Source organism: Camelina sativa, chromosome 3 (assembly GCF_000633955.1).
Source record: "Camelina sativa cultivar DH55 chromosome 3, Cs, whole genome shotgun sequence".
NCBI classification, from domain to species: domain Eukaryota; kingdom Viridiplantae; phylum Streptophyta; class Magnoliopsida; order Brassicales; family Brassicaceae; genus Camelina; species Camelina sativa.
Window position 1 is genome coordinate 12,077,992 of NC_025687.1, and position 13,357 is coordinate 12,091,348.

The following is a 13,357-nucleotide window of genomic DNA, read 5'->3' on the forward strand; positions in this document are numbered from 1 at the left end:
AAACTGATTTTCCAATGGACCTTTCTAAAGAAAATCAGTTATTTAGAAGGACAAAAACTAAACAGCAAAGATAAAATAAAGTAAAAGTAGTTTTGATAAATAAATTAAAAAAAATACCTTTTGATGCACGATCCTATTCTTATTGCCATGATTACAATTGAGCTGCAAAAAAAAAAACAATTAAGAAATGTATATTAATGATGCAGATTATGAAAAAAATCTATCATTTTTTAGCAAATAAGAGTTGGGGAGGAAAAAAAATAGCAAAGTAAGAATGGAGTTATTTGGTATATTCACGTTCATAGGTTATTTATAGTGTTATAGGTGATTGTTGGATCAAGAAACAACAACTAAATTGATTTGGTTAGAAAATAAGATATGGGCGGACTTTCGGTATAAATCGGTAAAAACTGTAAAGATCTGCGAACTGGATTTTTATATTTGAATAAGTTTGATTTGCGTTACATGAATTGCCTTCTCCCTCGAGAGAGAAAACCAAATATATACATCCAAAAAAATATCGCATAACAACCCCTGAATCTTCTCCTTAAATCTCGTCTTAACTCCCCGAGATCTCCTCCACTTCGAGCTCTCCCTCTTCGCTTAACTCGGAATCCTCTTCAACCGTCATGTGCTTACTGGGCCTCTCGCAGGCCGATCTCGAAACCCCCATTAATTGCCAATTAATGGGCTTTGTCTTCCGGCCCATATCCGGCGAAACCCAACACCAACAGTGATGATAAAATTAGATGTGATATCAAATCAAGTAAATATTGTTGAGCAAGCAAAAAGATCTTTGAAAATATGATAATTATTATGAAAAAAATAAAAGATTTATTTTTACATAAGGAAGATAAAATTAAATAGTCGTGTGTGTTTTATTTAGTTTCTTTGCTATATTTTAGGATTCTGTTCAACATTATTATATACCAAATCTAAGTTTTCCATTAAAAGTTTTTCCATTTTAAGAAATAAAAATCTTGAGAGAATAATATGGTTTATGTAAAAGATAACATCAATTAGTAAATATTAATATATAATATTAAAAATATCGACATTGAATGTGTAAGATATTATTATTTCCATTTTGAAATCTAAAATATTCAAATCTTTTAATTTAAAAGGAAAAAAAATTGACGGCAGAAATAATTTAGGAAATAATTGATTTTTTCATATATTAATTATATTATTAGTATAATCGAATTTGATTTTCCATATTTTACTTATTGATTTTTTGCAAATATGTAGGGATCAATTTTGTAAATAAAAATTTAAATAAACAAAACTAAAAGGGTAGAAACCAAAATTGTAATCATTTGTTACTCAAATTCGGCTGTGTCATTTAAATTTAAGAGATCATACAGTCTCTAAAGATCTATTAAAATAGGTTTGAATATTTTTATGGGATTAAAAATTTAATGTGTAGAGTTGTTTTTGGAAAAATCAAATGTATAGATGTTGTCAAGCTATTTATGGCAATAAACATATCAAATTAAGTCGATTTAAATAGTTCCATTAATTGAGTTTCTACGAAATGTTATTTTAGGAAAATCGTTAGGGTTTAATGTTGTAAATAAAACATATTAAATAAGCAAAACTTAAAGGACATAAACCAAAATGTATTTCAAAAATGTTAATATAGATATATTGAACTAAAACCAAAACAAATACCAAAACAATTAAGCCGATCAGACCCTAACCAACTTGATTCTCTAAGTAAACTGACAAGAGTACCATGCCCTCTTAAAAAAACCAACTCGAGCTGGTTGTTGGGTCGGTTTGGTTATACTTGTTTGGAGTATACTTGTTTGGTTACAAAAATCTTAAAACAATTTTTAAAATATATATCCGTTTATAAAAATTCAAATCACATCATATGCTAAAAAAACTCTAAAATTTTATTAACTTTATGTATTAATTAGTAATTCAAATAATTAAATATAAGGTTAAATAAAAGTGAAGGGAGAATTATATTTTAATCTACCATATTGTTTTAAATGAGGTAGATAGATTTTAGGAAATTTGAAATTAATATTATTAAATAAGGAAATGATTGTGTTTGGTTGTAAGGATTGTAGAGAATTTAGTTGGGACATGTTTGGATACAAAGATATAAAAAGATGGCACAAAAAATATACTCCAAAAATGTTAAGATAGATGAATCAACAAACCAGATCTATCTACGAAGATTGTAGAAAAGTCACTATATATGGAAACAACATATCTACATTACCGGCGGATTTCTCTCCATGATTCGAGCCAATCCAGAGCAGCCACCGAGACAAAAGACTGAGTCGCATAAATGGAAAAAAACACACGAGAAGAGTCGTATCCTTCTTAAATAAAATATCTAAGGTATTAGGGTTTGAAGGTTTGGTATCGGGCCCAGAGGCAGCGCAGAGATTTGGGCCACAAGCCCAAAAAAAAAATTTAGCTACTATAACAATTTACAGGGCCTCAAGCCCAAACTTTTACTAAAATTGTAATTTAAAAATAATAATAATAATAATAATAATAATAATAATAATAATAATAATAATTTGACCTAAATAACCAATAAATAATATACTAGGAAAGCTTGAAAGATCAAATTCTCAGGAGCCCTCTACTTTCCACAAATAATTCTGAAATGCTCCTCTTCTAAAAACTAATTTTGTTTCGGTTTATTTTAAATCAGAAAATAAGAGAAAGACTTCATAACCCTTAAAAATATCTAGAATTTACGATCCAACCAATCTAATTGGATCTTCAATTACCCGAATCCATTTTGTTTGGGTTGAATCCATCTCAAACAACAATTCTTTTTTTTTCTGAATTTTGTGGAAATTGTCTCCTTGACACAATATAAAATATAACTCATTTTCTTCTTCGTATTTGGGTATAGTTACGCAGAACTCCAAATTTGTATAAATTCAAATCAGTTTCTTCTTTCTGATTGAATTTTGAAAATTTTTGTTCTCAAAATCGTGTAACTAATAATCAATTGGTCTATATTGCAGGATTTATGAGAGAATCGATTGGTTTATAGGTTTGTACAAAAACTCTGAGCAAACTTGGAGACCACATTTGTTTAGATGCAGTATAATTGATCAAAAGAAGAGTAGTCACTGAATCCAATTGATTTTAAAGAAACAAAGCTAATATACTGGAAAATCTTGTTTGTCAGAAAAAAAAAAGCTAATATACTGGGGATTCATCGATATATCTCTTAACTCTAGAAAACTATGTATAACTTGATATAACTATGGTGATTTTGTAACTTAAAAGTTTCAGAAACTAAAAGGTACAATTTCGTAAAATTTGGTATAACTTTGTAAAACTTGGTACAACTTCGTATTTCAGTTGTACCAGTTATACTAGTTGTCATGGTTCATTGTTTATCATGTTTGTAATATGTTTTTATTACTAACAACTATTACTGATTCGATGTTCAACACTAGTTGACCCTTTTTTTGTTACAGACTATCATCGAAGACTTTCCTTTTTCTGGCAAACTTTTAACGTTGATGAGATACAAACTTAATTTGAGCATGATCACGTCACGTCAATTTAAGTGGGTCCTTCGTCACGACAACCTTTAATATTATTAGCTTACCAACCCTTATTTTTTTCAAATGAATGCCTTAGCCTTCGTCTTGTCTTTCTTTCTCCTGTAGAGGTTTTGGATATTCAATTATTAATTCTCCTATTCTCTATTTTGAATTTTGTGATGGCAAGCTTAATGCCATCAGCTCAACTTACTACTATTTAGTGGTAAACATAATGGATAACTTGCTGATACAGAAACTTACGCCTGCATCTTTAAATTTCATTTTTTTTTTAGTCTTCATGGAACCACAACTGAAAAACATAAATTTGTGAAAAAAGAGTCCCAAAGAATTTACCTAAATCTGATAAATGAGAAATCAGCAGAGCATACACACACACACACTTCTTCAATAACTATTTCCATATATATGAAAGAAAGTGTCACTTATTAGTGGTGTAGATACCAAAGATCATTTACTTTTAGTTCATCATTTTTTCTTCTGTTTTTAATTCCGATTATATATATATACTAGATTTTAATCCGCGGTACACCGCGGACATATAATTTCTATTATAATTTATAGTTTATGTTGTATCTATTTGTTAAATATTGAATGTTTTGTAAATAAATATATGTTGTAACTAAATTTTCTAGTTGTTGTGCGGCTAAATATTTATATTATTTTGTAATCTACAATACACTTCATGACCATTTGTTTGTTTTGTTTAGTATTTGAGATTCTATTTTGATTTTTTAATTATTATAACAAAAATAAGAGATCTAAATACATAATCAGTAATTATACGCTATGATTAAGTCACATTTTTCCTAATAATTTAATTATTTTATACAATCTTAGTTAAATCAACTTGATTTTAGGTCAAATATTCTAATATTAGTAGTGTTGATAAATAATTAAATGAGGATTTAACCCGTGTTAACACAAATTTAATAATATTTTATTAATTTCAACATGTTCTCTTTATAACTCATCTACTATATAACCACATTATATAGTATTTTAGAATTTTTTAATTTTACATATTCGTAATAATTAAATTTTTTATTAAGTTTCTATATGTTAATTATAATATTTAAATAATTGTCAATCGAAGTTTTTCTTATGTTGAGAATCAAATCTCACAGATTTTGGAAAACAAAATAGGAATCAAATTGTTTTTTTCTTTGTTTACGAAGAATTCAGATATAGAATATCTTCAAAACACAACATAATGTATGATTAAATATATGATAGTTTATATTTCCATATTGATTGCTGTTATTTTTTTTAATTGAAATAAAATGTAAAATATTTAGGAAACAAAATCTGGAATAATGTTAGTTTTGAAAAAAATTTAGGGGTTAATGTTGTAAATAATTTTTTAAATAAACAAAAATAAAAAGGTATAACACAAAATGTACTTCAAAAATGTTAATATTGATATATATTAGATTACTGCCCACAAAACTCAATCGTACATGTTATGAAACAAAATAAATGGATCAGGAAGAAGATTAATTTATTAATAAAGATATACTATTAAAAATGTTATGCATCTAGCTAGCATGGATGTTGAAGAAAAAACAAAGATATTGATTGTAGCTAAAGTGGGAGTGAATGATGACTTAAATTTTCTCTACTTGAAACACTGTCAAGTTTGATCAAATTAATAGAAAACACGAATATGAATGAAACAGATAATCGAAGTGTGAAGGTGCGTATAACTGATCATAATACCGTAATAATTTCCATAAATATTTATTTCTCATCAAGTGTATACATAAATCAATGCAATAACCGATTACAAAAAAAAAAAAAAAAACGTTCCGGAGTTTATTACATTTACCGTATGCACATTCCTTTGAATCCAATGCCAAGAAAAAAACAAAATGCTCTCGTTTCTTACCAGAATATCTAGATAGCAATTTTACGAGTAATACATACTAACAAAATGAGGCAAGAGTCCAAAAGAATATAGAAAAAGCTAAAGAAGGCACGACGAACTAACTAGTTGTGAAGGCGATCAGGTGAACTAGGGATCCTTCTATTGGAATCTTCAAAGGAAGGATTTGTGTTGTTTACACCAAAAGATCTTCCCTTGAAATACCTTTGGTAGAGTCGTTGATGAACATCGTCGTCGTCGTCCTTCTTGTTCTTGGACGCGAGCAGGGCTTCTCTGTCTTTTCCGAGTTGGTCTTCCGATAGTTCCGGTACTTGTCGTCCTTCCCGGAAAAGCCAGATCTGGAACAAAGATATGAGTAAGAGAGCCACGGAGAAAGTCAACAGAATATCTCGACAACCCATACAGAAACGGAGATGAAGAAAGAGAGAATGTTTCGATGAGGGAAAAAAAGAAATAACGAACGTGAGAGATTATTTTGTTTTCTTGATATGACAAGAACGGTCAGAGATTGTTCTATTCAGACATGAGATGAGACAACTCCAAATCTTTCTCTCTTTCTAACAAGTCCCTCTCTATGTTTTAATGTGGTGGAGCAGGCGCAGCCCGGAGGGAAGCTGACGGGCGTGCTGTGTCATTGACTCATTTGTAATTTGAGTGAGTCTCTGTATCTGTCGTTTTCTATGTCACTGCTTTGTTCTTTTTTTTTTTGTTCACACATATATATCTCTATCTATAATTGAAAATAGCTGTTATGTATAAATATACAACGAAATACCTATATAATGTGTTGTAATTTACAAGGAATAGTTTATATACATTTTTCTTTTGGCAGTACGTATATCACATTTGCTCAATTATGTTTTAGATTTACTGATTTGGGTTTCTTGTCACATGCATGTTCCTTAGATATTCTCTGTTTATTCCTCGGTTAGATGGTCCAAATTTTTTAAACTATGATTCATTGTTATAAAAAGTTAAAAACAATGAAGTGGTCCAACAAGAAATGTATGCAAAAAAAGAGAAAAAGATGATAATAATCATGAGTTGCATTCCCAAGATAGGTGCCATTTTCGTAGCGTTGGGAATTGAATGGATGCAATTTATTAGGCAGACTTGATTTTTTTAGCTACCCGATTGAGATGTAAAGCAGAAAATGTATACATCAAAAGTGGAAACATAGTAGCTATAGAAAGCAAAACGAAGAAGCTTGCTCAACCTACGTTTAAGTGTGTCGGTGATCAAATTTGAAGAAGACATAACGATCGATGGAGGCGAAGTAGCAATGTTGATACTTGATATTCTAATCTCGCAAAATGTTTTCTTGTATATGGTAGTTTTACAACAGAATAAACAAATTATGTTGTTTAAATGAAACAAATTAGTATATGGTAGTTTTAAACTTTCGTTAAAGTGTAGTAAAACAAATGATATATACATTTCTTCACAAACAGGGATATATATACGTATATGTTTTGGGTAAGGAGTCAATTGGTCACATGGGTATGTCTAACAAGAAGAATAAGGATAGAAAAAAGCAAATGTAAAATTGATTTGAAGAGAGATCCAATATCAAATTCGGGTTGTCTATATAACAATTTGGGCTAGCTGATAGCAATAATTTGATTCAGTAAGCAGTCCCGTCTTCGCAGGTCCATGAGACCGATTTCTTGGGTAAAATCTCTTCCCCAAAATGAACATAGAGATGATCCAATCTCTCACATTTATAGTAGCATCTACGATAGATCAGTTAAACTATATACTTAACAGAAATAGAAATATTAAATTACTAAAAATGTGGTAATCCAGAGATTGAAATAAGAGTTTGGTGGTTGAAATAGTTTCTACTTTTCTATCACTGTTGTGAGGATAGTTATAAAAAAAACGAGAGCGTGAGGACTATTTGATGCATGCTACATAATCTATATAAGTATATATATACGTTCGATTCATTTTGAGTTTGATTAATAATCGAGAAAGCAGTAAAAAACAAAAAAAAACCAGAATTTTGTCTTCTCTTTAACTTCTTTCGCCATTTTCTTCTTGTCGTTGTCTCAAATTTATTTTATCCTTTTACTCCGTTCTCCCTTTGATCCCAGACATTATTTTATTTGTTCAGTTTTAAATCTTTTGACTTCAATATCAGTTTAGAAACTTACTTACCTCTATATTTATCTTTAAACTTAAATGACGACTACGCATATGGGAAAACACAGAGTAAGATTAGGGCTAAGTAAACATTTTTTTTGTAAAAGGGATAAAATTAGGTATTAATTCTTTTTAATCCTAGAATCGAACCCATGAATTATAAGACACCTCTACAAAACAACTAAACATGTTACCAGAGATGTTTGAGTAACGTAAGCACAAATGCAATTAAAGTCGTCATATCGATTTCAATGCCTACAAGCCACACCACTTCTAGATTTTTCTCCTCCATGTGGCTTTTTTTCCCAAATGTATTTTTTAGATTTATGGAAAATTTTAAAACTATTTATTGTTTTTGTTGGTGAATGTCTACGTACCCTATAGTGATATGATTATGAACCTTGAGTCCAATTTTTATTCGTTTCGAACTTCTACCATCCGATATGCATGGATCGGAGTCTAGTTTAGTAGAGCGGTGTGGCTGCTTCTAAGAACCAACTTAACCAGGATTCATGTCGGGCAAAGATAGGATCCGAAAAATGAAAATCAATATATAAAAAGGATCCAAATTCATAAACAAACTTAGTTCGGTTTACTGAACCGGAGAAAACCAAAAACTTATACTAAACCAAGAGAAAAGCCAAAACCAAGTTGACCCTTTTAAGAAGAAAAAAGTCCCCAAATTAGGTAATACTTTTTCTTTTGACAAAAAAAGTTAATGATCTAAAGACTAAAAGGATTAAAATGAAACCATACCAAATCAAAACAAGTAATTTTGATTACAATATGGTTCATGCTAAAACCGAAAAAGATCCCATAACCGAACCGATTGGAAAAAAACGTTCAATCTTGTCTTATGTTATCTAAAGGAGGAAGCTGAGTGGAAGAAGTGTTCAAATTCCAAAGATCATCGTCCCACAAAACATCATTATACAAAACTTCATAATTTTTCTCAACGAACTCAACGTCCCAACATGAAGGCAACCAAACGGTGCTCCAAGTCATCAGCTCATCGACCACACCATCTCCCGCCTTGAGCCTCATCCCCCACAATTCCTCCTCCTCCTTCACCGCCGCAGCCGCAGCCACCGTTGCTGCTGCAGCCAATGCATCTACCACCACCACCTCCATCTTTATCTCTTCCTTCTCCTCCTCCTCGGGTTCTTGTCTCTTCCTCTCCCTCTTCATATAGAAATATGATTAATGTATGTTTGAGTGAAGGGAGAGAAGGAGACGCTATTTAAAGGAGGGATCGGAAGAGAGGAAATGAGTTTTTGTAGAGAATGTGTATGTATGGAGACATAGGTTTAGGACATGGAAAGAGAGAGAGATATACAGTTGCTTAATCACACACCATCTGTCTGTTCATTCGGCCCTACGTGTCCTCCATTACTTTTTGATACAAATATCTTTGAGGAGAGAGTGGTTCACCAGAATAATTATTTAAACTCGAGTTTTTTCTTTTTAATGTGTTGAAATAATCAAAATGCCGCCCAGCAGAATTGAAACATCCCGCACGTACTTTTTATTTTATTTTTCCCTTCTGCTTATGATGTAAAAGAAAAAAAAAGAAGAGATTCGTCAGAGTACTTTAGAAAGTGGGAGATGATATTAGAAAATAGTGGAGATCCCACCTGGATAAGGAAGTAGACCTAACGTACATGAGAAAGAGACAAAATTGAGCAAAAAAAAAAATGTAAATTTTTGGAAAGGACGAGTTGAGATTGTGTGTCTCCGAAGGGGCAAGTCGTTAGTGGACCTTTTTCTCTCACAGTCACACGCACACGGTCCATGACGATCGATGTGAATATATCATCACTATATTCTTATTTTCTTATTAATTCTTTTTTCGCTTTGTTTGAATACATAAATTTTTCCACTAAGTACGTTTTATATCCTATGGCCGGTGAAGAAATAAGAAGGCTTTCGTAATGCAGCAAGTTTGACTTGGGTCAATAATAAAAAATGTATATGAACTCATTGAAATTAAGGTCTTAATGGTAGTACTTGTTTTTAGGATGGTTTTTGGTTTTTTGTTTTTCAAAAACCATTTAATTATGTGATCAAAATTATAGAAAAAGTAGTTTCCCTAAAGTATAGGGAATCTAGATTTTGACAGTTTTCTACAAATTCTTTAATAAAATCTGAAACCCCACTTTTATGAGTTTTAGAAAATGGTACAAGATTTTATTTATTTATTTATTTGAAAAATCTAAAAACAAATAAAATCAAAGGCCCGTAATAGTTTTTATGATGATTTTCGGATTCTTGTCATTATGCATGTAAGCCTATTTTCTTGTTAATATATCACACTTTTAACAAGAATCTCGTCCTTGGACGATGAAGTACTTCCTCTCGTTCTTGTTTTAGATGTAAAACCTTAAGGACGATCTGTCAGACCCTTCACTGCGTTTGAAGCTGAGACTTCAGAGTCAAGCCCCAGCTTTACTCACTTTATGTTTTGAAAGAAAAAAGAAAAGAAACAGAGGATGTGTCACATTAATGTTTGAATAGAAAGTAAAAACACATTACATTATCTAAAGACATAACTAGGTGTTCTTGAATATCGGATAAAATCTAAGAGCAAATAAGATCACATACGCAGAAGATTTGTCGTATGATGGAGCGTGCAGACGCAGATGTGATGAAGAGACAAAACAGTAGATAAACAAGGGATGGTGTTTTTGTTGCGACTCGTTATGTTTAAGGTTTTGTTGTGAATGAAATATTGAAATCTATAGTCTATAAAACAGAGACTAGTGAGAGTTACGTATATAGTAAGAGAGATTTGCATTTGGATGCTTCTGGGAGCCTAAAGAGTTCATATAATAAATGCGAATTTTACATGATATTGTTGTTTTTTTCTGCATAGTTTCTGTAAAACTGGCAAATAAAAAAGTTATATCTGTATGGTTGATACGGTGGTCACATTTAACATCATTGAGACATTGACTGCTCAATCCACCTCGAGTTTGTTTAGTTGACCAAACTCCCTAAAAAAGATAAGTTACAAAAAATCACAAGTCACAACACTTTAGCATACTCATTCCCAAACTTATGCATGCACCCAAAAAAACAACGTTATCCTTCTCACACTGGATGAACTATGAAGCAAATACAATTGCTTTTATTCACAAATATGACGTGACAACTACATTCATGTCAAGGTTTCCCTTCTGTCGCTGCTACTGTGGGTACAGTAATCCCATAAGACACATTCACTAGTTGCGCTGCAGCACGAGCAGCTGCTGTTGCACGGTCAGCGCTAGCTAGAGCATCCCGGGCTCTCTCCATTACGTCAGTCTGATCCCGTCTAGTATCTGGAGGTACTTGAGAAGCTGAAGTCAATTTAGATGATGACACGTTTTTGATCGCTGGGTTTTGGGCTTGAAGCTTTTGGAATCTCTGTGTGGCCTCTGCAGGCAGACTTTCAACTTCCCTAGAAACTGAAGACTGAGTGTAGCCGTGCTGGGATGGCTGAGATTCAGAGATACCATCTTGACGATGTATTTGCTTAGCTCCACCCTACAAATGTCGTTAGAACAAAACTATCAACTTTATAAACCGACTTCATTTGTTAAAACATTTCCTAAACCATTTGCTAAATTGAAGCAAACTCAGCATTTGTGTACATTAACAGCTAGGCATCAGAAAATTATCAACTCATTGCTATGCATACATGTATTGTTCCTTTCGCCCTATTAAATATCTACCAGACAAGTAGTTCTTAAAAACTATAGCTGTAATTTCTAATTCAATGACATGCTGCTTCCATTTAGGGAAACAATTTTTTTCCTCAGTGACACAGCTGAGTAGTATCAAAGATTCAAATTTCACATCTGATTTAGAAGACCGATGTATGTGAATGTTACCGACTAGCTTTCCCTAAAATTAAAAAACCAGGGTCCAGAGAATAGTACCAGTAGATCTTCATGGCTCTTCATGAACTCAGCTTCCGTGGCAGAAGAATCCCAATTCAAACTGTACTCCTGCGCGATATCCTTCAACATCTTGAGCCTTGCTTCTCCCGATGGACTAGTTGGAGAAAGCTTTTCAATGATCTGACCAAAAAGATAAAACAATCCAACTAGTAAAACACTTGATTCAAGAGTGCAGTTCTCTAGATATGTACATACGACATGAATAAGGAAGAAACTAGCCCCCCAAGTATACTAACAGTACGATTGACACCAGAATCCGGACGAAGCTCAGAAGCAACCATGATAAATTCTTTTCCATATTTTGAACCAAACAGATTCTTAATTTGCACAAGATCAGGCACTTCAGAGCACCTTGGAGCAGCAAAGATGATACTAGCAACAGCCTCTCTCAACTCTCTCGGGCATTCCCTATCCAAAGAAACACTCAAAACATATTATGGATCATCCCAAGCTAATCCGTATTGTAAACTCCTATCACATATGAAAACCAAAGACTCTCACTTTTCACTTTCAAGAATTGGAACACGAGCAAGTACAAACTCGCAGAACAGCTCCAGTATCTCATAAGCTGCCCATAAATTCATTTCTCTTATCACATGCTCCACCTACCCTCAGACAAGAACATAACAACTTGATTATTCATTTGTAAGAACCAACATACACAAATCAAACTGGGATGGTATAAAAATGAACGGACCCTGATTCGAGCGATAGGTTCTTGTCCAGCTTGCAAGAACTGAGCTATCTCCTTCTTCATATGCTTAAGCTGCATATCTCTCTTGTTTTGCAGCAACTTCATCCGAGCTATTGCCAAATTCAAGCTTGTCTTGCTGTTAAAAATAACTTCGATTTCTCAAATTTGTGGAAGATCAATCAAAAACATAAACTCTAAATTCAAATTGAGGAAAACGATGGCATCAAAATGAACAACTTTTTGAAGAACCCTACTTCTTCAAATCAAAACCCAGATCCTAAACGAGATAAACGTATCATAAGAAGAAGAAGAAGAAGAAGAAGAAGGAGATACCACTTGGCGCCAAAGATGCCACGGTTGAAGAGTTGGTTAAGCAGCGACATTGAATCAATCGGAGCAGAGGAATCAATACGGAGGTTGCCGATTTGAATTTGATCGTCGATTTGGGAAACAGAAGACGAAGTGAGTGCAAATAATACCCTGCGACGCGGAACACGGATGTTATGGTACGCGCATAACCTTACCCAGTAAGAAGCGTGCGTGAAATTCACGTGTGAAAGCGAGAGTGGGTCTCATTTATTAATTGGAGTATATACATTAACTATCTTAACCGAGTCCGAACCGGAAAACCAAAAATCTCGATCCGGTTTTAATGTTGATCCATTAGAAGTCAATATGGTTTACAAGCATTTGGTTTTTGTTTCCAACACGTTAAATTTCGGATCGAATTGATCATTACCAATTTCTGTTTTATATTTAAGTTTATAGTATTTGAAATATTGAATTGGCTTAAACCTCCATTTGACCATTTTGGTTTCAAATCTGTGAAAGAAATCTAATTCTGGCAATGATTATACCACACGCTATTTCTCGGTCAGTAACCTAATTCTATGGGTCGTATGTTACGATAAGTTCCTTGGATGAAAGTTATATACGAAGTTTAAAAGAGATTTTTTTTCCTTCTTTCTACTAGTTAGTTTAGAATGCCAAACTAGCACATCCAATTACATACAAATTATTGTATAAATTTTTAGATCAAATGATAAAACTAAAAAAAATATTAAACACATCATAACGCATGTTCATAGTGCTGGATTTGAACCAGAAGTATCTGCTCGTTATGGAATCTCAAGTGTCAAAGTGA

General features: G+C 32.4%; 3 protein-coding genes across 3 annotated transcripts; all 3 read right to left on the minus strand.

Annotated features, from left to right (window-relative positions):
* Positions 5,256–6,136, minus strand: LOC104776700 (CLAVATA3/ESR (CLE)-related protein 43-like). Its single transcript, XM_010500809.2, has one exon. The coding sequence runs from the start codon at positions 5,832–5,834 to the stop codon at positions 5,538–5,540; it is 297 nt and encodes a 98-aa protein (XP_010499111.1). The 5' UTR covers positions 5,835–6,136; the 3' UTR covers positions 5,256–5,537.
* On the minus strand, positions 8,108–8,928 carry LOC104776701. The gene has a single exon (XM_010500810.2). The coding sequence runs from the start codon at positions 8,764–8,766 to the stop codon at positions 8,422–8,424; it is 345 nt and encodes a 114-aa protein (XP_010499112.1). The 5' UTR covers positions 8,767–8,928; the 3' UTR covers positions 8,108–8,421.
* On the minus strand, positions 10,470–12,670 carry LOC104776702 (IST1 homolog). The gene is made up of 6 exons (XM_010500811.2): positions 12,547–12,670; positions 12,217–12,349; positions 12,021–12,124; positions 11,756–11,927; positions 11,499–11,639; positions 10,470–11,103 (listed from the first exon to the last, which is right to left on the minus strand). Exons 1-6 carry the CDS (start codon positions 12,594–12,596, stop codon positions 10,741–10,743), a joined length of 963 nt encoding a protein of 320 aa, XP_010499113.1. The 5' UTR covers positions 12,597–12,670; the 3' UTR covers positions 10,470–10,740.